The sequence below is a fragment of the Budorcas taxicolor genome, chromosome 2, assembly GCF_023091745.1.
Source record: "Budorcas taxicolor isolate Tak-1 chromosome 2, Takin1.1, whole genome shotgun sequence".
NCBI classification, from domain to species: Eukaryota; Metazoa; Chordata; class Mammalia; order Artiodactyla; family Bovidae; genus Budorcas; species Budorcas taxicolor.
In genome coordinates, this window is record NC_068911.1 from 174,683,143 (window position 1) to 174,709,280 (window position 26,138).

General features: G+C 46.4%; 1 protein-coding gene across 1 annotated transcript in view; it reads right to left on the reverse strand.

Moving 5' to 3' along the window:
• Positions 1 to 26,138, reverse strand: part of ZBTB40 (zinc finger and BTB domain containing 40) — a 77,024-nt gene that overhangs the window by 10,540 nt on the left and 40,346 nt on the right. The window contains exons 5-15 of the mRNA XM_052635728.1: positions 25,673 to 25,806; positions 16,303 to 16,492; positions 15,546 to 15,703; positions 11,401 to 11,593; positions 8,807 to 8,943; positions 8,196 to 8,397; positions 7,695 to 7,828; positions 5,898 to 6,066; positions 5,132 to 5,590; positions 3,861 to 4,067; positions 6 to 170 (exon numbers count right to left, since the gene is read on the reverse strand). Of these exons, the coding sequence (XP_052491688.1) occupies positions 6 to 170; positions 3,861 to 4,067; positions 5,132 to 5,590; positions 5,898 to 6,066; positions 7,695 to 7,828; positions 8,196 to 8,397; positions 8,807 to 8,943; positions 11,401 to 11,593; positions 15,546 to 15,703; positions 16,303 to 16,492; positions 25,673 to 25,806 (2,148 nt within the window). The remainder of the gene's footprint in view (positions 1 to 5; positions 171 to 3,860; positions 4,068 to 5,131; positions 5,591 to 5,897; positions 6,067 to 7,694; positions 7,829 to 8,195; positions 8,398 to 8,806; positions 8,944 to 11,400; positions 11,594 to 15,545; positions 15,704 to 16,302; positions 16,493 to 25,672; positions 25,807 to 26,138) is intronic.

Consider the following 26,138-nt stretch of genomic DNA (forward strand, 5'->3'; position numbering starts at 1 on the left):
CGTACTGTGAAAGGTGTGCAGGTGGATGGAAAGGCCGTTGGCCTGCCGGAAGCCCTTGCCACAGTCTCTGCAGACATACGGCTTGTCGCCGGTGTGGGTCCTCACGTGGCGGGACAGCTCGATGGACTGGGCAAACACAGCATCACAGTACTGGCAGGCATACATTTTCCCTGGAAATACATGGGAGTCTATCAGAGCCAGCAGTGGACATGTAGGGCATTCATAAAAACACGATCACGTTCTAAGGCACACGGCAGGGAAATATAACCTGGGAGGTGACAGGAGGACATCAGGCGACGGGCAACGCGCTGGGTGCGAGGTCTGGGCCATCCGATCAGATGGCACCTCACCAACACAGCTGACCGCACAGAGGGTGGCAGTGTGGTCTCCCTGCCGAGGCGAAGGACAGAGTTCTCACCACACAAGACTAGCCGTCTGTTAATCCGGCCACTGCAAGTGTGGAAGAGCTTATTCCATTCCCAGGAAACAGATATATTCTCAAGCCCAGGAACACCTGAGTCTGGACCCCTTCGAAAACACATAGGGCAGAAATGCACATAAAAATGACAGACACGGCCTCAGAGAGGAATGAAAGTTTTCTGCCAGCAACTTGCTCTTGCCTTCTCTATTTTCTCATGCATGGGATGAAAATACAACTACCAGACTAGACTGCCAAAGAGTATTAGAAAACACTGGTAAAGAGCGTGTCTGGAAACCTGGTACTTGTTAAAAAAAAAAAAGAAAAGCTAGAACATCTGTACCTCCAATCTCCCTTACGGGCCAACAACAAAGTGGGAAAACCTATAAGGTTAGGGTCCAGACCCCCCAGACCATAGGGTCGACCTTAACTAGGGGGATCAGCCTCATTTTCACTTTTTGTATGTTTACCCTTTGGAGTAAAATTTTGTTAGGAAAGAAAAGGGTTTCTAGAACCAAGAGCTGAAATTATCTGCAGCCCGGGACTCAGGCTTAGGCCTTCTCCACCTCCACCTTCTGGATGATCTCAGCTCAGAACCTTGCATTCCATCTGTACACTCACAGCTCCCACATTTAGGGCATCAGCTCCAGAGTCACTGCCTACCAGTCTTCCTCTCCACTTGGAGGTCTAAGAGGCATCTCAAATTATCACAGACTAAGACAGAGCTCCGGGTTCTCTACCCTCCAACCCCGACACACTCTCCTTCTCCCTCTCCGTTTCCCCCTTTTCCTTAAAGGGCAGCATCACTTGCCTGGTTGCTCCTGCCTAAGCCCCTAAGCCATCCTTCATGCCTCTCACTCCCTCACATCCCACATCTAATCCATTCTCCATCCTGTCGCTTCCACTTTCAACAACACAGCCCCCAACTTGAACGTCTTTTTACACCTCCCCAACACAGCTCTCATCAAAAAGCCCATCACCTCCACCATGGATCAACCATCTCTTTGAAGCCCAGCACCTCCACCATGGATCAACCATCTCTTTAAAGCCCAGCACCTCCACCATGGATCAACCATCTCTTTAAAGCCCATCACCTCCACCATGGATCAACCATCTCTTAAAGCCCAGCACCTCCACAGTGGGCTCACCATCTCTTAAAGCCCAGCACCTCCACAGTGGGCTCACCATCTCTTTGTTTATACTATACGCCTGCCTTGTTAGGGTTACTGTCCAGAGTGGTCAGGGTTCACCTGACAGACTGTGCGTCAGATCCTACCCCTCCGTGTGGTAGACAGAACAAAGGTCCCGAAGAAGTCTACACCCTCGCCCCTAAGGCTTGTGCACACGTCACCTTACATGGCAAAGGGACTTGGCAGATGTGACTAAGGAGATGAGGGCACCCTGGGTTACCCCAGTAGGCCCAACTGGAATCTCAAAGGTCCTTCGAAGAGGCAGGGAGGACAGACAAGGGGGGGCACAATGACAAGGCAGAGACTGCAGCTACGGAACCCCCTCTGGCAGCTGCGAGAAGCAGGGAACGAACTCCCTGAGATCCTCCAGGAGGAACGCACTCCACTGAAACCTTGGTGCTAAGCTTCCTAAGACCCATTTTGGATTTTTAACCTTCAAAATGGTAAAAGATAACACACTGATGCTGCTTCAAGCCAATGTTTCTGGAAATTTTTTACAGCAGCAATAGAAACTAACACTCCTCACATTAAAAGCCAAGTCCTAACCTTGGCTCCTATGATCCTGTACGAGCCGGCCTTTGGTGACCTCTCTGACCTTACTTCTCAACACTGGACCCTCGTGGACTGTGCTTCAGCCCCATCTCGTTCGCTCGGGCCCCTCGCGCAGGTGAGGCTCTCTCACTCGTGTGCAGGATGTAGGGGGTGTGGTCCGCACCGTGACGCCCTCGCAGCTCTTCCACTGGCCCCATCTCCACTGCATCTGGCTTTCTACTCAGACCTCACCTGCCCTCACTGTGGACAGAAATATACAGGGCCCGACCCCCCCCCCCCCCCCCCCCCCCCCCCCCCCCACTGCTTGCTTGGCTTTACTCTCCCTCACTGCAATGACCACTAGCTGGCTTCATGCTACACACTGATATATGGTCGGCTTTACCCACTGGAGGTAGCTCCGTGAGGGTGTGAACAGCTGCACTGTCTCTAGCGCCCGGAATGGTGTCAAGAAGCTCATTCCCTCTGTGAATGTTTACTGAGGCCCCCCTCTTGCTGAGTACTATTCTAAGTTTCACAGATACAGCGGAAGGAGGGGGCAAAAAGACTGAGTGCTCTACAGCTTGCAGCTTGCATTCTAACGGGGGAGATTAACTATAAACAAAATAAAGACGGCAGATGACAGACTGAGCCTATGGTAAGCTCTATGGAGAAAACCAACACAGCAGGGCTGAGTGCTGAGGGTTCACACAGGGTGGGCAGGAGAGGCCTCACGGGAAAGGCGAGGCATGCGTGAGGACTTGCAGGTGGGGAGGAAGTGAAGCCTGGAGGCGTCTGAAGGGAAGGCCTTCCAAGCAGAGGGACAGCCAGAACACAGGCCAGCAGGAGGTGCCCCGCCGGTCAGAGGCCTCGCAGGGAGGCTGCAAAGGTGGAGCAGAGCGAGCGGAGAGCAGCGAGTGAGGCTGCGGCAGGTGGGACAGAGCGAGGAAGCGGAGAGCAGCGAGGGATAAGGTCGGAGGGGCATCTGGGGACTTGCTCAGGAGACTAGCAGGCTATCTTCAGAGTTCACACCAACTGGGGTGAAAAACCTCTGTGGGGCTTTGAGCAGAGACGTGGCCTGCTATGGTTTAGCTTTCAGAGGCTCACTTGAGCCTGCGCGTTGAGCATGCTGCCCAGAGAAAGGGGGTGAGGGGGGAGGCCAGTTAGGACGCGACAACAGTGACCCAGGTGAGGTGATGGCGGCGTTCGTGCTCACACGCATCTGCTCCAAAAGACGCACAGCCTCCTCCGGGAAGCCTTCCCCGACCACACACCTCCTCCCCTCCCACTGGACTAGAAACCCTTACGCCTGCCTTCCGTGTGTCCCTGTAATGGTTTTATTCCACCTCACACCAGAGGTCTCTGTCGCTACACTAGAGACACTAGGGATTCCAAGGAAGACACTTAGCACCCACCACTGCCCTGCTTTTCTTACGCTTGACCTCCACCTCGAAGCCCATGGGATTCCTGGCTTTATGTAAATTCTGTAACCGTAAGGTCACCATATTATGTCAGCTGGCCACTCTTTAGAGACTCTCACCATAAGCATCTTACATGTCTGTGCACAAAGGTATTCCCATCGTCTGTGGTCCTGGAGATTCTATGTCTGTTTCTGCTTTTGATCTACTTGAGATTTTTTTATCATGCCTAATTTCCAGTGGGTTTTTAGGCAGCTCACACTGTTAAGGTTTGCAGGAAGAATGAAGACATTCTCCACGCCTTACCTTCTGAGTGCTTCTTCTTGGTGTGGTAGGCCAGGGCAGAGGCCTGGGTGAAGGTCATCAGGCAGTGCTTGCACATGAACGGCCGGTCCCCCGTGTGAAGGCGAAGGTGGTTCTTCAGGGTAGAATTGGCCGCAAACTTTGCCCCACATTCTTCACAGGAGAATGGCTTCTCGTCAAAATGCTCCGTCAGTTTGTGATACTGCATGCCTAGGGGAGCCGTGCAAGGGACCAGAGATACAAGTGATGAGAGCTCTGAGTCCAGCAGGACACACCTGAGCACTGCCGGGCCAGGCCTCGAGAGAGAGCACGGCGTGAACTCACTTTTCTGTTTCATTCGGTCTCAGGCAAGGGAAAACAATCTACTTCTGCTGGTTTCTAGGACGCTTGTTTGCTCTCCAGAAACCAGTGATACTTGGAAGCCAGAGTATCAGGTCAGAAAGAGCTGGCTGTTGTTATGATAACAACGGCCACAGTTTACTGAGCACCAACTCTACTGAAGGCACTGCTCCAGGTGTTTCAGCTACACTGTCTTAAATCTCCATGAAAGCGAAACGTCGCTCAGTTGTGTCTGACTCTTTGCGACCCCATGAACTGTACAGTCCATGGGATTTTCCAGGCCAGGATACTGGAGTCGGTAGCCTTGCCCTTCTCCAGGGGATCTTCCCAACCCAGGGAAAGAACCCAGGTCTCGCGCACGGCAGGCGGATTCTTTACCAGCTGAGCCACCAGGGAGGCCCTAAGTCTTCATAACAATCCTAAACAGTGGGTGTTAAGCAGGGCACCTATTTCACAGAGGGGGACGTGCAAGCTCAGGATGCCGATTCCCAGGCTCCTGCTCTTCTCAAAACTGTCCCCTGCCTCCGCTGTATTTTCTAAGCACTTACACAGTCCTTCCCGTATTCTGGAGGCAAGGCCTGGAATCCAAACTACAACACAGTAAGTGCCTTACATACAAATCTTCGGGTCATGAACTTTCAAAGATGTGAACATGCCCCTGTATGCCAGCTGCTGAACTGGACTACTGCATTTTTCAAGGTACTGTACTATAAGATTTAAGATGTTTTCTGTGTTTGTTTTTTATGTACTGTTTGTGTGAAAAGTATTATAAACCCATTATAATACAGTACTACACAGCCGATCCTGTTAGCGGGGTACCTAGGCTAACTGTGCGGGACTTGATGCATGTGCTCTCAGAACAGGAGTCGTTCGTATGTAGGGGGCTCACTGTGTTTGAATTATCATCCTCTGTGACCACGCCTTCCTGAACATACCTGAGGCATGAGCAAATTCTCGTCCACAGAGGTCACAGGTCACCGGGAGCCTCTTCTTCTTCTTCTTGGGGACGCTGGGCTCTCCGCCCGCGCCGTGGGCCTCCAGCTGATGCTTCTCCAGCTCCTTCTTGGAGCCCTTGGTCTCGCTGCACTCCGAACACTGCACCTGCCTGCTCTTGGCCACCCGGCAGCGCTTCATGTGCACCTTGAGGCGGCAATAGAAGTGAAAGCTCTTGTCGCAGGCCTTACAGACGAAGCTCTTCTTGGCCGAGTCTGGGGAAGTGGACGCGTCTTTCTCCTGTTGTTCGGGCAAGGTGGCCGTCTCTCCTTGACCATCCTGCTTTCCAGGCTGGCAGTCTTCTCCAGCTGGCTTTTCACCTGCTCCGTCCTTGCCTTCAGAGTGAAGTTTACCACTCCGTGTCCACCTTTCCTCCTCTCCCCTTTCCTGAGTGAGGAAACCTGTGCAGGAGAGAGACTGCATGGCTCTGGGAATTCTCCTGGCTTCTACTTCGCTTTCTAACTTTCCTTCTTTGGGGGAGACTGGAAACTACCTAGGACCCTCATCAAACTCTAATGAAATATCATTGTCATCGCTTCTCTCCGACAAACACAAATTAGATCTATGGTCTGTGGCTTCTCTAAGCATTCACGAGCACACAGAATCAATAAGGTCGTGATGGATGAACTCGTCCTTGAACTGCTGCCCCTTCTCTCCAACAAGGAGACGAGCTGGGGGCCGAACAGGACCCCACCCGCCATTTCTTACCAGTGCACGCTAACTCCTGCATGACGGGCTGCAGGCCTGGGGAGGATCTGTGGATGCTGCACAGGAGCTGACATATTTCAGTGGCTGAGATGGATTTTTCTGCGGCTCTGCTCAGCAGTGCTCCCAGGGAAGCTTCGGGGCTGGCTGTCTCAGAGGAGCTGCTCAGAATCTAAATGAATACCACGAGACCAAGGTTTGTGGTTAACATCAGCATATTTTCTCTATGGTTTTCAACTTAGAAAACAAAGCTAATTTCAGAGAGGCATTGCCCCATCTATAATAAATAACACATTTCTCGCTATACATATAGCAGAGAGCCCTGCCTCCCCTTTTCTCCAAGTGCAGGGAAATTCACAAAATTTAAACAAGGAGACACATGTGAAGACCACTGCGAAAATGCAAAGGTGCGAGCAAGGAATCGTTGACGATTTTCTATGAGAAATATCTTCTCAGAAAGCAGGAGTCTCCTAAAGAACTTTTCTAGATCTCAGTATCAAATGCTTGGGGAGAGCTATAGGATGTGGCTGTTGGCATTTCTGTCTTGAAGACTGAGATAATTTTTCATTGTATACAATGGTCTCAGTGTCGGGAAGCAATTCTGCATGATCAGTGCAGGCTTCACATTTTTAGATACTTAGATGTACCCTTTTAAACATCATTTTCTTTCATAAAGAAACTCAGCTTTTTAAAGAAGGTTCAAATAGGGGCTTTAAAGAGGCCAAGAATATTATTTCAAAGCCACCCTCTCAGAATGTTAGAGCTATCAGCAGAAAGAATCAGTATGCTGAGAAATAAAACTAAACCATCCGCAGATGGCCAAATGGAATTTTCATTTTGGGGGATATTTTATTTCTGCTCTTTTCAAGTCTGTCTAAATAAACCTGATGTCCCTGGAGGCAGGCATGAGACCAATTAGTGAGGCTAAAACTGATCAACAGCAGAAGCCCCGTCTCTGAAGTGCGAGGCATGCTGGAGGGTCCAGCAGACGGATCTCTCCTCTGAAGTCCCACAGAAACGTGTGCCATCTTCTGCCCATCTGAGAGTCAGACCAAGGTGGGGCTGTCACCTGTGTGGAGGCTTAGAAACCGCCCTTCTACACACCACAGCCACGCCCATCTGGATCAAAAAGCACCATAGGTGAATCTGTAGCTAAATTTCATGTTCCTTTATGATTCTTTTGCACTCAAGATGCACACGATCCTGGGATGAACATCCGTGAATTCCCCCCGCCAGCCCCACCTGGTTTTTCTGGGATGCTGGCCACACTGCGAGAAGCCTTACAGAAAATGAGTTGGCACTATTTGCTACCCCATATGGGCAAAAGCTTTGTTCTTTCTATGTTTATTTTGGCTCTTTCTAGAAGCCAGAATAGAGCGTGTAATAAGACCAATTTTACTTTTCTTCCTCTGAAAAAAGTTGCTTTTTAGAACATGTGACCGGAGAGTATCACGGTTCCCTCTGAGTTTCCTAGGTCCAGTCTGCAATCAGACTCAACCTGCATCTGAGTCACCTGAATCCGAGTTCCAATCCCGACTGCTTCTCTGACCGGCTGGCACATCCTGGATCTGTCACCGACCCCTCGGAGCCCCAGGTCCCTTATTTGTAAAACGTGGGTGATAGCACCTGCCACGCAGAGTTGGGAGGATTAAGCGCAAAAGCGTGACAAATGCCGCTGGGCCCCGGCCCGCCCACAGCAGTCGCTGAACAGGAGCTGGTTTCTCCCCTAGGAGAGAACACGGTCCTGGGCACCAACGCTGTAGAGCTCCCCCAGACGCTGCGTTTTCATCCCCAGCGCACCTCTCTCACGGTCTCTGCCAGCTGCTCTTCCTCTGAGGCCAGGCACTTGAGTTGAGCCGTTTGCTGGATGGCCTCTAGGATCAAACTGTGATGCCTCAGGATGGTCTCGAAGGCAGCACTTTCTGGGGTCATCACTGAACAAAGAAGGATTGAAAAATCATGAGCAGAACTCTGAGCTCCATTTTCCCCTTTCACCTTTTCTCAACTCAATTCTCTAGCATGAGAATCTATTTTATCTGGCTCCCACCTTGGCGGGGGCCGGGGGTGGGGGAATGGCAAACAGCACTGAAGTGGGAGAAACGATATTATTAATAGCAGTGTAGAATAACTGCCCATATTTTACTTTAAAAGGTTTACAAACTCCCATTTCCTTGAACAAAACTGCTGGTCCTCACTTCTATTGGTTGGGATGTGGAAGACTGGAAGAGAGCTCTATTTTCTGGCAAGACTGACAACAACCTCTGGAGGGGCAAAGCGAGCACAGAGTCCCTGACACCCTACCTGCCCGGAAGAAAGCGTTAGCGCCGGGCTCCCTTCGTATCTCCTCCATGAGCAGACTCAACGGGCAGGGCTTTATCTCCTGAGCCACTAGGAGCAGTTGCCAGATGGCCGCTGCAGACACCGTGTGCTTCTCCAGAACTGCTGACATCAGAGCATGGAAACCACCAGAACCAGCGCCATGTCTCACGAGCTTCTCCATGACCTTCAGGACACAGCACAGACACACACGTAAGGCCCTTTCTAGCCAGCAGTCCAGCTACAGAACTGCACGTCTGGGCGCTGCATCACAGTGAACGTTATTTCTTGGGAGTTTTTCAACATCCTTCACCTCCTTCTACCTGAGAGATGTTGATGCATGAGAAGGTTTTCCATTCCTCCTTTGGAAAGCCCTTCCTTTCACCACTGCAGACATTACAACTACCCTACTTGTCACTCTGCCTTAGAAACGGAATTGCCTTCTATTTCTCTTTCTCTGCTGACTTCCTAGCCCATCATTTCTCAACATGGCTGTGGTGCTTATATAGAATATGTATTAAACAAAAAAAATATATATATATGTTAATCTTTTCCCTTCTCTCTCATTATGCCCACCCTTCCTCCCTCTCTCTTACCTCTTTTTCTCCAGGGACTATGCTCTTCACGTGTGGGATCATTCTTAGTAACATCTGGTTGTCTGTGAAAATCTCAGAGAGGTTCTCATGATACCGTCTCAATAGTTCAATCCCATAATCATCAGGGTTTGCTTGGGCTGTAAGGATATTAGCAAAACAACAACGTTTGATGCGACAAAGCCTCCTTAAGGGCTTCTTCCAGGTGACATGAGGGGAGCTGCAAACGCGGGCGGAGGAGCAGATCGGTGTGGGAGCCTGGTCTCCTTTGGAGCACGACTGCAGCTCCCGGCGTGGGGCCTCACACACATGTGCTCACGTCTCCTCTGGGCTACACTTAATCACTCACTGCTGCAGGGCCACAAAACCCACCAGCACTTTGAAAGTTAGTGCCCAGTGGGAGAAGCTAGTGATTGCTCAACAGGGGGGTAATTAGAAGGCTGCACTTGTAAGAGATTCAGATGTGCAGATTCAAGGGATATTATCCATCAGGCCTGAGGTGGAGCATCCACGTGGTGATCCCAAGTACAGGCAGGCACGAGTCGCGAGTGCGGCAGCGAAGCTGACCCATCCTTCTGTTTGGATGCCCTCGGAGCCAATCTGTTAGCGGCTCTCTTTCAAGAGGTCATATTTATTTGAAAGCAAAGAAAAATCAAAACTATCAGGCATTCCCTTTAGCTCTGCAGATATTTAAAAATTTATTCTCCTCTCTGGCCCAGTAACTCCACTTCTGGGAATCTAGCCTTAAGAAATGATCTGAAGGCAAAAAAAAAAAAAAAATGTGTACAAAGATTTCTGTCACTATGTATATCTGTGGCTGATTCACGTTGATGTATGGCAAAAGCCAGCACAATATTGTAAAGCAATTACCCTCCAATTAAAAAAAAGATATTTGCCACTAAGAAACTTGAGATGATGATGATGAAGAAGATAACTAACATTTACTGAGTGCCTATCATGTGTGTACTGAAGCCTGTAGTTTTCCCAGTAGCCTTGTACGGATGTGAGAGCTGGACCACAAAGAAGGTGGAAGTGTAGTGAAGTGAAGTGAAGTCGCTCAGTCGTGTCCGACTCTTTGCGACCTGTGGACTGTAGCCCACCAAGCTCCTCCGTCCATGGGATTCTCCAGGCAAGAATACTGGAGTGGGTTGCCATTGGTGCTGACGAATTGACACTTTCAAACTGTGGTGTTGGAGAAGACTCTTGAGAGTCCTTTGGAAAGCAAGGAGATCCAATTAGTCAACCTTAAAGGAAATCAATCCTGAGTACTCTTTGGAAGGACTGATGCTGAAGCTGAAGCTCCAATACTTTGGCCACCTGATAGCAAACAGCCAACGCATTGGAAAAGACCCTGATGCTGGAAAATATTGAAGGCAGAAGGAGAAGAGGGCAACAGAGGATGAGAGGGTTGGATGGCATCACTGACTCAATGGACATGAACTTGGGCAAACTCCAGGACATGGTGAGGGACAGGGAAGCCTGGCAAGCTGTAGTCCATGGGGTTGCAAACAGCCTGACATGACTTGGCAACTAGACAAGGACAAAATTATGTGCTGAGCTCTGGGCTCCATGTTTACATGTTATCTCACAGTAGCCATGAAAATGAAGGAGTAGGTACCATTCTCACCCCTATCTCACGGAGGAAAGAATGAGGTTCAGAAGGGTTAAGTCACTTACTCAGAGTCACACAGCTACCAAAGAAGGCAGGATGCAAACCCTGGGAATCTTGACAGACTCCACCGTTAGGTTACATGTGCTCCTGGATACGGGCACAGGCAAAACGGCCTATGTATCCTGATGGTGGAAACTATACAGCCTTTAAAAAAAAATCCAGAACTCTAGGGAGTATTCTGAAATCTGGAGAATGTTGAGGTTACACTGTTAGGTGGGGGAAATGATAAAATGTAGCAGAGTATCTCAACACTGTAAAAATAATGTGACAGAATGTGTTAATACTGACATAATCAAGTGGGATTTGAGGTTCTTTCCTTCTTTATTTTTTGAACGGTTCAGGTTTGTATAAGGATATGTTATTTCTATCAGCTAGTAAAAAAGTTGTCTCACTTCCCAAATACCTTTTTCTGAAACCCATCTCAGTCTCAAATGCTCTGGGATGGGAGGTGGGGTGGGGGTGGGGGGTGGGAGTGGGATTGGCTAGAGCTGGGTTGTTTTTCTAAGGGATGGGATGGGGGCCCATTAACCCAAACTGGCTGGACACGAGGGGTGGTCCACTCTGGGCACTGCTGGAAGCAGCCAGCACTCCAGTGGGTGTGAGGGCGTCGGGAACTGAGTTCCTGCTGCTCATGTCTGCGAGCCCATCTGCTCCACAGGCGTTCAGCCCCGGGAAAGCTGTACTTTCGTAAACCCTGAACCAGGGGAACATCACAGGGGAGTTTAATGGAGAAGAAATTCTCGGATTTCCAATCCTAACTGCAGAAACACTGAGAATCACTGATGGGAGATGGCAAGTTTCTCTTTCACAACGGCCTTTCCAAACACTGTCTTATCTCCTCAGTGAGGAGCCAAATGGGGAGTTTTAAGCTATCGTTTTCTGTTAACAGTGATGCCAGTCCAGAGAGTCAATAATGAATTTATACCTGTGGTGCTCGGCAAAGCGGCTGATTTCTGCAAGTTCTCCAGCAGAAGGCCCAAGTCTGGGAACGCCATCTTCACAGCCTGCAGCAGTTTTACCAGACTCTCAGCACTCGGGGTCTTCTCTTCAGACATTCTGTGCAACAAATTTTCTATTGTCTCCTTGGGTGTTCGGCCCTCACAGCAATTCAGAATCACCTGCAGTGGCGAGCAATCAACCCGACACCAGTTACTGGCAATTCTAAGTGTGTCTGACACACCACTGGAAAGCCCAGCAAGACCACATTACAGGCTGCCCCATCTCCAAGTCTTCTCCTGCTCATCTCTAGAGCTAGCTGTCACAGTCTCTTCCTTATTCTGTTTCAGTAAAATCCAAAGCATTCTCCAAATAAACAGCTCTATGAAAATCCTTCTCTTTCAACTGCAGGGCTGTGCATATTCTTTTACCTCACTGCATTGTGCAAAAATATTCTTACGCTAGGCCTACGTGACAGAGCGAGCAGTTTACATCAAAGCTTTAGACCGAGTTTGTTCAGACACTAAGATGGAGAAATCGACTAGCAATTAATAAACATGGTTACAGTGTTTTCCCGTTTTATTCAATAAAGTGGCCAGAAGTTGCAAGTTCAGAGCAATTCTGTTACTTTCCTTCCTTTACTGATACAGCAGTTTGAACATCCAGATACTTTGTTTGTCTGTGGTCTCTGAAATAACAGATCTAAAGTGTACTTCCAGATTATTTTCCTTGTGGGTTCCTCATTGCCCCTCTCCTCCCCAGTGGCCACAGGTACCAGTTCCAGGCATCACCCCACGGTTCTACCCAATGGTTCTTCCCTGCTGTGCTAGAGGGTTCTCTGAGTCAACAGGGCACAGGGCTCCAGCAAAAGGGTGAAAAGCCAAATCCCCGACAGTTACTTTACAGCTATAGAACTAATTCTTCATGGGCTGCAATTCACTCTATATAACTTGGTTCTTGTGGATGACTTTGGGGATTATTTCAGTACATGTAGTCTATAGGTTCACAGTAACTGAATCCTGAGGTTTCCTTTGGGAAAATGCCAGCTCTCAGGGGAAAGAGTTAGGCAGATCAGTCATTGTTGCATGTCAGAGGATGCCACTATCAAATTACTCCCATTTTAAAAATAATAAATTCAGGTATAAAACCAAATTGGTGTTATATATGTAAAAGGAGTATTATATCTATGAAAGGCATGTATATATGTTAATAAATTAAGTTGTCATATTTCTTGTCCATATAGAACACGAAGGTCTCATACATACCAGATTTCTATCTGCTAAATGAGACATAATTTGAAATAAGGGCTTGTATCTAAAAGCTATTCTGATTTCCATGTTACCTCTTAGATCCTAAGCGATAACCTGATCCAAAATGAGGCGGGCAGATACTGGTAAGAGTGAGAAGGAACTGCTAAGCCAGACAGGCCTAGTTTAAAACCAAGTTCTAAAATGTATGGCCTCTGTGACCTTGGGCAAGTTATTTAAGTCTTTAAACCTTAATTTCCTCATCTGCAAAAGAAAATAACAATACCAACTCTTACACAGTTGTTATGAGGATTCTCTAAAATGAAGTTCCCATTTGTAGAGCCAAGCCTAACTCCTAGGACAAGTGATTGCTAGTAAATGACAGTGGTTACCAATATTAATAGGAACCAAGATGCACAGGGGTTAAGAGATGTGCTTTGTTCACTTATTTATTAAAAAAAATTTTTTTTAATGTGGACCATTTTTAAAGTCTTTACTGAATTTGCTACAATCTTGTTTCTGCTTTATGTTTTGGTTTCTTGGCCAGGGGGCATGTAGGATCTTAGCTCCCCAACCAGGTATCAAACTGGCACCCCTTGCATTGGAAGGTGAAATGTTAGCCACCGGACCAGCAGGGACACCCCAGATGTGCTTTGTTTAGAAGTCTGGCTTCCCGTGCTGGCCCCAAGCAACTGTGCCTTTGGGTGCACCGCTCACACTTCTAAAGCTTCTGTTTCTTCATCTTTAAATTAGGGTAATATGGGAAATGGCAACCCACTCCAGTTCCCTCACCTGAAAAATCCTGTGGATGGAGGAGCCTGGTAGGCTACTGTCCATGGGGTCACAAAGAGTCGGACACGACTGAGCAACTTCACTTTCACTTCCTTTTCCCCCCATAAAGTTACTACAAGGGTAGAATTCAATAAGGCTTAAAAGGTCCTCGGCACGTTGCTTGGCACACAGGAAACAATAAATGCGTGGCAGCTATAGTAATCACTATTTCTGTATCAGTCTCCAAGCCTGAAGTAAAGAAATGCCTATTTACCACTTCTTACAGAGCCCAAGGCATGTTTGCAGAAGGGCCGTGGTACCTGTGATTAGCATTACTCCAGAAGAGAGGAAGTACCAAAGGCCCGAAACAGCACGTTCCAGATGGTATGAAAACACTGCGCCTATGTGATCGACATCCACCTCTGCACTCCTGCCTTATTACGCTCCTTCAGTTTTAGCGAGAAAGAGTAGCTTAATGAAGCTCTGGTGGAACCCCAACCCTAAGAAGTGTTTTTGTGATTCATAACTAATTTCAGTTCTTCTGCCTCAGCCCTTTCTGTCAAGCAGACCGAAAGTGACAGAAGACACCGACAGTGTGGCCTGCCGGGCTGCGGAGAGCGAGGCTGAGCGTGGGCTCTGCCTGTAAGGGCTACTTTCCCGAGACCATGAAACAGCTCAGAGGACACATTCAATCTGGCTAGCGAGGAGAAGGTTTGAATGAGTAATTGAATGAAATCACTAAACAAGGAATGGGGTACTTCTAGAGCTAGAAGCAACTTACTTAAACTGAGTGCTAAGATTACACTTAATCTGAAGTCTAAGGAGAAAATAGGGGTTTAATCTTACCCTGTGTGTATATCATCTTTCTCAAGAAGTTCAAAGGAGTTAAATTTTTAAAAATATAATTTTCAAAATACAATTTTGAGATGAAAAGTTTTCCCATTGTATATGAAAAAAATGGCAATGCAATATCGTCGAGAATCAGAAAATCTAGGATCCACTGCCTCACTGTCAATCCAATACTCAGCCATCACACCAAGGTTCATAAACATTTTCTCTCCTGAACAGTTAAACCACTTCCCACAGTTTGATGGCACGAAAGTTCTATCTCCCTATTTCTTCCTTCCCAATATCAAAATATTTTTAGCACAAAATTGAAATCGATAACACCAACAAATACAGTTATCTAGTTGGCTTGAGAAGTCATGCCAGCAGTTTTATGAGGATTTTAGCAGCTGGCTGGTGGGAGAGCAAATTGGTACAACCTTCCTGAAGGGCAATTTGGCAATATAGATCAAACACTTGAAAAGCTTGACACTCTCTCTTCCGAAATCTCACTTCTTAGAAATTCCTCTGAGAAAATAATCTGAGATGCATGCGAAGACCTATGTGCAAAATGACCCGTGCAGCATCGTTTACGACAGCAAAATACTGGACCAGCAAAAAATAAGACAAGGATGCCCAACAGGGAAGCATCAGAGAGTCATGGTATAGCCACTCGAACAGCATACAGCTACCATGGTCCATACTGTAGGTACGGAAATACACTCACAATATATTCAGTTAGAAAATAGACTCACAAAACTATATGATACTCCCGTCCCAGCGTGATTTAGACGAGCAAAGCGGGAGCACGGGCTCCAACCTGTTAGCAGTGACGATCTCTGAGTGCTGAGATGCTGGGAGGTTTAGGTTTTTTCCTTTCTGCTTACTTTCCCAATTGTGACTTCTTTACTTTAGTACTTACTTACTTACTTTAGTAAGCGGCTACTTACTTTAGTGACTTCATCACTAAAGATGAACAGTGTTACCATTTCTGTAAAAAGTGTCATCATAATTAGAAATGTGCCTAAACACACACATACCTAACTCTTTTGGGGGCAAAAGAGTTACGGAGTCAGAATCTTACGGAGTCAGAGCAGGGACAGCCATCCGTCCATGCATCTAAAGACGCAGGGGATACAGGAGGCGTGAAGTAAGAACCCGAGCTTTAAGGCGCTTACCGTGTAGCATGTGAAGAAATACTGCAAGGGGAAAGGTGTTCTGTGCCACAAGAGAGGCTTAAAAAGAAGTGTCACATGAGTTCAGGAGGGAGCAAGAGACACTGGACAGTTACCCTTTTCTCAGAGCCAGGCAGGAATTCCTCCTCCACTGTTTCCAGGAACTCCAAAATGGGTCTCAGCTGTGTTACACACCGGATCAGGTCCTCTTTGTGTTCCAGTAACAGAACAGACAAGGTCTTTCCCTCCTCTGTGCTCCCTGGGGGAGAAAGAGCTGGAGACGGACAAGGGAAGCTAGTCAATTTGAAGAAAATGACAGTGTGGTTTGTCAAGAGAGATCTAACAGAATAGTAAAGTGATTCTCAGCCTGTTCTGAGTACCCGAACACAGAATCTCTTTTTGGAGAGGAAAATACTTTATTATTCCGTTTAAACTCTTCTATGAAAGGGAAAATGTTTCATTTATCTGTCGAAACACAAAGCGGTAGAGCCAGCCAGAGGTTAACGTCTGGTTGGCAAGGCCACCGCTTTGTACCTAACCCAAATGAGAAACCTCAGCCTTTACGTGCTGTCAGGAAACCAGTCCACCCTGGGCACGCCAAACACTGATTTGGACGTGTGGCTTTTGAAGGGCAGGAGAACACGGATGATATTCTGCAACTTCAAGGTGTCAGATTTAGCTAACTAGGGGGCAGAAATGAAAACTCAAATTCAGTTTGTATATGTTAACACGCAGCCTCTGGAACTACAGGTAGAAATTCATGTGCAAATCACTTAATAATAAGCTACTGAAAAAATGGGATCACTCGAGCAAGCTTTGTAGCATCTTCCCAGAACAAAATGCAGTCACTCAGGTGGGTGGGGTTTCTCCTACCTTTCGGCCGCACTGCTTCTACAGCCTCCGGCTTTCTGTCTGACAGTGCTGTCTTGACTGCAGGATTGGAATCCTGGTACAGCCGCAACAGGGACACAACAGTCTGAACATCCAGGCTCTCACTTCTCACTTTATCCAGGATTCTCTGAAATGCTGATTGTCCTTCACCCTCAAGGCATCCCATTATGGTCTGCGGAACACAAGTGCCCAGAAAGTGATGAGGCAGGAATCCTATGCTTCTTGGATTGGGTAAGCGGGCCCTCAACAGTATGATCCCGGCTGACATGACCTTTCTATGACATTTGATGTTACTATCGCTTTTGCAACACAATTCTCTGACTTCTTGACATAGAAGTGTTTCGGAAGTGTTTTGGTAAGAACTTGTCTTTCTGAACTGAAGTGAAGTCGCTTAGTTGTGTCCGACTCTTTGCAACCCCGTGGACTGTAGCCTATCAGGCTCCTCTGTCCATGGGGTTTTCCAGGCAAGAATACTGGAGTGGGTTGCCATTTCCTTCTCTAGAGGATCTTCCCAACCCAGGGATCGAACCCAGGTCTCCCGCACTGCAGGCAGACGCTTTACCGTCTGAGCCACCAGGGAAGTCCACAGCCCAGTGCCTTTCTGGACACTCTTTCTCTGCCTTCCTCGATGGCTTTTCTTTCAAATCCGTAACCAAAAGCAGTACCTGAGACTGGTCTCAACTCTGTTTTTTCTCCCTTATACACTCCTTTTGAAAAGCTCTCACACATGTCGCTTTATGAAGACAGTCCTGAAAACCAGCGTGCTCGTCCTGAACTCTGTTTCAATCCAGAGCCACAGTGTCTGCTGGACGCGGCTGATCCTCCAGGGGTCTCAGCACTACATGCCTAACACCCAACCCACCTCCACGACTCTTTAAACCTAGAGCCCTAAAATGCCAACAACTCCAGGGGTAAAATAAACAATGTTAGCATTCTACTGAGCATCTCAGGCAGATGGGAGGAAGGCCAGCTGGAAGGCAGAATTAATATTTCTATCTCAGCAGTAAAGAAAAATGTGGTAATCAAAACTTAATTTCATGTGGATAGCATTATGTATAATCTTTATATTCCTGCTTGGCAAAACTACAACCTACCTCTGATGCTTTTTCGTATTGATACGACAAAAGAAAATAGTTTTCTAAGGAGAGCCTTTAGAGAACAAAAATCTAAGGTTTTCTAGACACACACACACACAGCAATATACACAACACAAAAGGATCTCATGAATATGTACACTGGCAAAGTTCACCCAGTTATTACATATTCTGACAGTAATTACATGTTTAAAATTATTGTTTAGAGAGACTTGATCTCCTTGCCTCCCAAATAAACAGGATTATAAATGAGTCAGACTCTGTGTTTCTTGAGTTTGCTCGAGCTTGTTTCCTGATCAGAAAGGACTGCATAAAGCTAACTTAAAAAAAAAAAAAAGAAAGGTTTCTATGTTTTTCAGCCATCTCCAAAACTAAAGAGATAAAATACATAATCCACACTAAGATTTTACTGGAATAAGCAACTTTCATGAACAAAATATAAATCATTTTGCTTCTATTTTAAAAATAATAAATAAGATAAAGATACCAGTTGAATGCCTAATTCTCTTTGGTCTCATTTATTCAGGCTTTCTGGCTTTCAGCAGTTGGCCTACAGTCTCTTTAGAACGCCTCTTCTTTGACAGCAGTAGGGACCTGCGGCAGGCAGCCTCTGAAATGGCTTCTAGTATGCCCGCCTCCAGGTTTTCACACCCTTGGCTGAGCCTTGTGGCTCGCTTCTAAGAAAAAGAATAGGGGACAGGTAGTGAGCAGGCAAGCATGAGGCTGGGTCACTGTGGCTGCCATCTCGCCCCTGTGTGGACTCTCTCAGCGTCTTTGCTCTGGGGGATGCAAGCTGCCATGTTAGGAGGTGCCCAAGAGAGAGGCCCTCGTGGCAAGGAAGTCAGTCCCTGGCCAACAAACAAATGAGTAAGCTTAGGAAGAGACGTCCCCAGCTGAGCCTCGGCGCGTCTGCAGCCCAGGCTCACACCCTGAGGGCAGCTCCGGAGGGACGCTGAGCCAGGGACTCAGCTGAGCTGTGCCTGGATTTCTGACCCCCAGAAACCGTGAGGGCATAGATGCTTATTCTTTAAAGCTGCTAAAGTTTAAGAGAAATCCGTTCAACGTAGGAACATGGGAATAGGTATCTCCTAAAGACCCACGATTGTTCATACCCTTAGTTTTAAACTGGCTTCTTCCTCTTTATTTTCCACTTTCTCCCTCCCTCCCTCCCTCTGACCGACTTGTGGCCGTAGTTGACAACAGCCTACAGCTATCTCATTGTATCCTAGGCCACTTTTCGTTCACCCGAAGCTCTCCGGATATCCCAGGTCCGCCTCTCTCAGCATCCAATTTGTCTGCATTATCATTTCAGCTGGTGGGGAGGAGAAGCTTTCATCAATGGTGGGATCTGACATGGTGCTCATTATCCTCACCACCGTCTCCTCCTCTGCCGAACTGCTCAGCAGTGAAATTAAAACATTTGTTAACTTCATTGCTCAGCAGTGACACCAGGGTGGCCATCTGGGAAGAGAAGCGGGCTGGGCTGATGAAAGGGGCAGGAGTGAGCAGTCAGCTGCTGGGACGGCCCTGCTCCCTTCTCTTTCTTCCAGAACCTACTGCGGACCTGCATCAGAGCCAGCGCAGTTAACTGTTAGCTCCATCAGTGCCCTAGGCTGCCTGGGGCTCCACAGCAGAGTAAGCCCTTTTCTGGAAATAGGGAATCTGCCTAAACAGAAGGGTGTCACATATTGCAACAGGCTGGAACTCACTGATTGCTATCATGGAACAGAACTCTAGGAAAATGAACCAAAACAGACTTTTATTCTTCAACCAGACATTTAGAACCCCTTTGATTCTTACAGTTGAAGGTACTTCAATAAATTCATATCAATTCATGGTCACACAAGTACTCGAAGAACTTTAATCTATGAGTGAAATATGGGTCAATATATTTCAAGACGGAACAGTTTTCTTTCCCTCTGTTGTCTGTGAAAAAAATGTTTCCCTCACACTCAGATCTTTTAATGGCATTTACTTCTTTTCCCAACTGCCTGCCTACTGCCTTTGGACTTGTCTGGGTTACACCATACTCTTGTTTGCTCAGGCCTTCCCTGAATGCTGAGGGCCAGACAAGGGTAACAGCGGGACGCACCACGACAGCTCAGTGCCACCCCAGACGCTGCGCAACGCGCGCCATCTACTTTACCCCTCATGCCAGGGCCTGCAGGCGTTACCGCGACCACCTAAAGGAGAGTCAGAGAGGCGACATGACTGGCCCAGGGTTGCATGGCTGGTGAGCAGAATACCAGGATGAAAAGCCAGCTCACTTCACTGACCTGCACCTCTTTCACAAGGTTCATCTTCCAGACTTTGAGTGTAACCAAATCCATTTCACTGGACTTTATTGGACTTATTAGGATCAACATCAGATGGAACACTGGTTAGCCTCCAGACAATCTATACCATTCCTCCTGGTCTCAATGATTAGTGCGGAGACTGGTATAAATAGGTGTTTAATAAATACTTGTTTAACTGAATGAAATTCCCTTCCCATAAGACCACCAGCCCTTTGAGCTATAGCTGCATATCTTAGACTTGATAATTAGCAGATATTTGAAAAAACAACTTACGTTTATCTCTCATAGATCTGTAAAGTGAATCGTACCCCTTCACTTCTCAAGAAAGTTACCTAATTTTGTCAGTGAGCAGAGCCCACAAAACACAGACCTGTACTTCTTAATAAACCCTTGAAGTCATGACACAGTTGAAAATATCAGGTTCACATAAGAGCCTTCAATGTTGTTTGCCTTCGAAACAGAGGTGAAGGAAAAAAAGGATGCTACCAGGCCTTTGGTTTGGGAAGTCTTTCTAGAACTTTAGGTGAAAAGTAGATCAAACAGCAAGGAAATCAATAGTAGAAAGAGATATCTCCTTATTCTAGTCAGACTCACTTTGCTATATACACAATGATTTAAAAAGCAGGGCCATGGCTAGGAATGAAGAAAGCAGACAATTAAAGTTTTAGCATAAAAGCTGAAAAAAAGGATAAGTTTCTGGTGGTCCCAGGCAGTAAAGAATCTGTCTGCCTTGCAGGAGATGGAGGTTCGATCCCTTGCTTGGGAAGATCCCCTGGAGAAGGAAATGGCCACCCACTCCAGCATTTTTGCCTGGGAAATCCCATAGACAGAGGAGCCTGGGGGGCTACAGTCCCTGAGGTTGCAAAGCGTCAGACACAACTGAGCAACTAACACTTTCACACTTTTCTTTTATTCAGCTCAGCCAGAAGCCCTTTAGGTCAATACCTGCTTTTTCTAATGGGTCAGAGATACTTCACTGAGATAAAGACAAGCGGAAGACACTTTCCCATCCCAACACCGCAGAGATTTCTCCTTAATCAGTGTTGGCTTTGGTTTCACACAAGTCAAGCTGCCCAGCCTCTTCTCATGTTGCTGCAATCACTGCTCAAGCAATGGCTTTGCCACCTTTCATCACTTATCTCAGGAAATAAAACAGTCAGGACACTGGTTCATGCGTTCTCCCTTAACTCAATCCAGGCCAACTGCCTATCTTGTATCTGTGTTTTAGGAAAAAAAAAAAAGGAACTGACTGGTCCATCTCAATCAGAATATCACTTATAACCTTAATAGGCCTCAAAATTACACATCTAAGTGTAAATTATTTTTAACATTGAGCTATCTTTTTTTTTAATAATTTTATTAATTTATTTTTGGCTCTGTTGGCTCTTTGTGGCTGAGTGGGCTTTTCTCTAGTTGCAATGAGCAGAGGCCACTCTCCAGCTGTGGTGCATGGGTTTCTCATTACAGTGGCTTCTCTTGTGGAACAGGGGCTCTAGGCTGCACAGGCTTCAGGAGCGGCAACTCCTGGGCTCTGGAGCACACACTCGGTAGCTGCAGCGCACGGGGTTACCTGCTCTGCAGCATGTGGGATTTTCCCGGACCAGGGATCGAACCTGTGTCCCCCGAATTGGCAGGCGGATTCTTTACCACTCAGTCACCAGGGAGGCCCAAGCTAATTTTTTTTTTTTTCAATGTGATGATGATTAACCAAATCACCACCACCACCACCACCACCCACAAAAAAACAGTCAAAGCTATATGGGAGCTAGAAATGTATAAACAGAACAACAACAGCAAATAAACTGTAGCTGAAATGCAGAATGCCTATGTGCCAGGATTTCTTTGTTGTCAAGACATTCTATAAGGATAGGATCCAGCCTTATTTATGTTTTTTCCAAGTAACCAGCTCAATGCCTGGCACATACCAGTCGCTTAGTAAATATTTGCTGAATCAAGAGGAAAGCAAAGAATAACACTTGGGAAAATGGGTATTCAGCAACTCCTCAAAACACTGAGAGCTGTCAGCATTGACGCTGTGACATCTGCCATCACACATTAAGAATTTTGTAGGCCGTTAACTTCTCCAGCAACGCTTTTCAAAATGTAGTCTAGAGGTACCAAAAAAGCCATCCACGGGGAACTTGTTCAAGATGGAGATTCCCAAGCTCTACCAGAATGTAAGATTCAGACTCTGGAAATGTGGTCTGGAGGCGTACATTTTAACAAGATCATTTTTATATACACTGAATTGTTATTCTAGAGACTGATGGCTTCATGTGAGACACTACACAGGCAGGTCAGGAAACTACTTTCAAGGGTAATGGCACCCATTTGAAAGCATGACTTGCAAATTAAGCTTAAACATCAACAGCAAACCATCTCCTGTCAAATGAAGTGACCACAGTACTAGGGTATTATAGGGCATTAAGTGAAAAAGGAGTTTCAAGGCTGACTGAGTCCAAAAACACTGAGTTAATGTATCAGCAAACAACAGCAGTCATCCCCTGTTGAGCTCCTTCTATGTGCCTGGCATTTTAGTATGAGTTTTACATAAATCTTAATTAATTCACAATGACCCTATGATGCGGTGATAACACTCCCAAATTTTACAAATTAGGAAATCAAGACTTACAGAGATTAAGCTGATGAAGGTCACAAGGCTAGTAAACGGGAGGGGGGGTGTGTGTGCGCTCGGTCACTCAGTCCTGTCTGACTCTTTGTGGCCCTATGGACTATAGTCTGCCAGGCTGCTCTGCCCACAGAAATTTCCAGCCAGGAATACCAGAGTGGGGTGCCATTTTCTACTCCAGAGCTAGTAAATAGTAGAGCTAGATAAATAAATGGTATATACATACAATGGAACCCTGCTCAGCAATAAAAAGGAATGAATATGCAACAACCTGGGTGAACCTCAAAATAGTTACGCTGAATGCAAGAAGCCAGACCAAAAGGAACACAGACTACAGGACTCCATTTATGTAACACTTGAGAAGATGCATGTTCATCGAGAGAGGAAGCAGACCAGCGTCACCTGGGGAAGGGCGAGTGGGAAGGGGCAGGACGGCTGGATTGCCAAGGGGTGAGTGGGAAAGGGCAGGACGGCCGGACGGCCAAGGGGCGAGTGGGAAGGGGCAGGACGGCCGGACAGCCAAGGGGCGAGTGGGAAGGGGCAGGACGGCCGGATGGCCAAGGAATGAGTGGGAAGGGGCAGGACGGCCGGATTGCCAGGGGACAAGTGGGAAGGGGCAGGACGGCCGGATTGCCAGGGGACAAGTGGGAAGGGGCAGGACGGCCGGATTGCCAGGGGACAAGTGGGAAGGGGCAGGACGGCCGGATTGCCAAGCGACGTGAAAATATTTTTAGGGGGGATGGACATGGTCACTATCTTGACTATGATGATGATTTCAGGTTTCGAAACTTAGCAAACTGCAACCTTTAAATATGTGCACTTTGTTGTATGTCAATCATACCTGAAACTGTCTAAAAGAAATGAGAGTACAACAGAAAAAGTGAGAGAAAGAAGTGTCCAGGGCCTATGCACAAGGCAGGGACTCCTAACTCTCTCCTGGTTGCTTGCTCTACATATATACACATTTTTTTTTTTTTTGGCCCTACCACACGGTTTTCCAGATCTTAGCTCCCCAACCAAGGACTGAACCTGGGACCCCTGCAGTGGAAGCAGCAAGTCCACCAAGGAATTCCTCCTCCAACTCTATGTTTAATTTAATTTAATCTTATGTTCTTACAGTATTTCCCCCTTTTTCTTTCTGTAGCTGAACAATTTATTATAGAATACAACAGAATAAGTTTTAAGTGTAGCCACCAAGTGTTTTGTAGAGCTCTTACTCTGACCTCTAAAACTGAGGAAGAAATAACATAATCCTATAAAGATCACCCAGGGAGAATCAGTGTTGTTGCAAAGTACTATTAACATTGTTGCCATCAAAGGATTAGGGCAAGAAGAAGAGGGAAGTGCTGAATGAATCCTTGTACAGCAAGTATTTTTTGAGCACCTGTTATGTGCCAGACACTTTTAGGTACCAGTGTTAAGGGAAAAAAATGCATCAGACACAGTTTGAGTGAGTACACAGCTGGCACTAATACTTTGAGGACTACTGGTCTAAGGAGCGATGATGCCCCTCTGTAACCCAAGTTAGTGGACAGGAAGTCATGACAGAAAGCGAAGAGGTGTGTCTCTAAGCTATCGAGGTAACTAACTAGAGACAAAAATGATGGACTGGACCGTTAAGAGAACATCCAAGCGCAAAAATATAAAACCATCATGTCCTTCTGCATAATCAGTACAAAGAATACCAAGGATTTACGATCTGAAACCTCCCCTAAGAGAGTCATCAGGGTCCACGCAGTCTTGTAAACAGTTTCTCTCTCAAGAAAACAATTTACAGCCAATTGTCAGCAAACCATGGTTGTGGTAAACACTTGACCTTGAATTTGTTTTTTCAAAAAAGTAACTTGTGGCGGGGCAGAGCAAGAGAGGCTCAAGAGGAAGGGGATATATACACACACACACACACACACACTTACGGCCAATTTGCGTTGTTCAGCAGAAATCAACACAACACTATAAAGCAACTATCCTCCAATTAAAAGTTAAACAATAAAATAAAAAGCAACTTGCTATGAATTAGGGAACTATTCAAACAGTAGAAGGCGTGCATTGCTTGGATGAATAGTAACTGGTGATTTAGTCGCTAAGTCGAGTTCGACTCTTGCGACCTCATGGACTGTAGCCCACCAAGCTCCTCTGTCCATGGGATTTTCCAGGCAAGAATACTGGGGTGGGTTGCCATTTCCTTCTCCAGGGGAACCTCCCGATCTAGGGATCGAAGCGGGGTCTCCTGCACTGCAGGCGGATTCTTTACCAACTCAGTCACCAGCAGTAACTAATGGTCACTAAACTGCCCACAGCACCAGAGAAGGCCTCCCCACCAGACCCGCCAGTCAGATGAGCAAGCCTGCAGGGCAGCGCCCACTCACTCTGCCAGCAGCCCTCAGAATAAGAGGCGAGGCCACGAGAAAGGGAAAGCAAGGGAGTCCTAAGTGGCCATGTGGTCAGTCCTGCACCGTCAGGTGTGAGGAGCCGGGTAGTGAGGGAGCCCACTGGTGGGGACGCATCTCACCGAGATGACGAAAAAACAGAAAACATCAACCAAGTAACACAGATGATAAGCATTTGCCAGTTTTCTGTAGGCAACACAACATTTACACATATGTGACATACACGTATCATTTTTACCCCGCTGGGAGGCAATAAATCAGTGTGTAACACAAGAGCTCTAACATCAGAACGCTTAGGTTTGATTTCTTGCTCAGAGTTTAGTTTCATGACCTCTGCAACCTTGGCCAAGCTATATCACTTCTTTGAGATACTTCTTCTCATCCATAAAACAGGGATATAAAATAATAAAATAGTATCCACTTCAATGATCTTTGTGAGGATTAAATGAGATAACTAACATATGTACCAAGCATAGCACAGGTGAAGTATTCAATAAAAGTTTCCGTTATTGTCTGAAAATAGCAAACGTATTCCTTAAAACTGGATGCAATTTACTATGTAAGTTTACATTAAATCCTTTTTGTATCATGTTTTCAGTATCTATGATTATTTTGTTTTCTGTTTTTATTACTTGATCTATGATTTTGGGTTATCTGTGACTACCTTCTGCCTCATTTTATCCCTGATTAATCAGGAGGAAATGGTAACCCCAGTTAAGTATCCCGGTTCAACACTGGGGATTCACCTAGTGATCAAAACGTGTCTTTGTTTTGAAAGTACCTTGCCTAGCACTTTTGTAAGATTGTCCTTTTAGGGGGTAAATGGCTCCCCCCGCCCCCGCCAAAAAAAAAACTTAAGGTTTGAAAAAAATTGAGACCCTGATACCTGATGCTATCCTGAGAACACAGAACCAGCAAACAAGTAAAACTCATGGTACCTACCTGCTTCTGCACATCTTTAATTTCTGAACACTCTTCTAGTCTTTTTAAAACATCCTGGGTAATCAAGAGTGCGTCTGAAAAGATTTTTTCATTTTCTAGAAGAAAATTCAGCTGGTAATGTTTCCCCTCATACTCTGAATGTAAAACAAAACAAAATTTAAACAATCAGTGGCTGATTACTTGAAATGATTTTTACAAGTGTAAGCTGAGAACTTTTAGGTCACGCACTGCATTTATAAATGGTATCTAACATATCAATTATGAGCAGCAGAAAACACCATTTCTTACAGCTTCCTCCTTTGTGTCATCTTCATCCTAGTTAAGATAATGGGTAAAAATAAAAAACGGTACATGGTTATTTCAATACAATACTGCTTTTCTGCTCCGTGGTTCACCTTCAGGCTTACAACACTTAAAACCACAGACGTGCTTAAAAGAATGCCCTAGTACGATTATTGCATTGGAT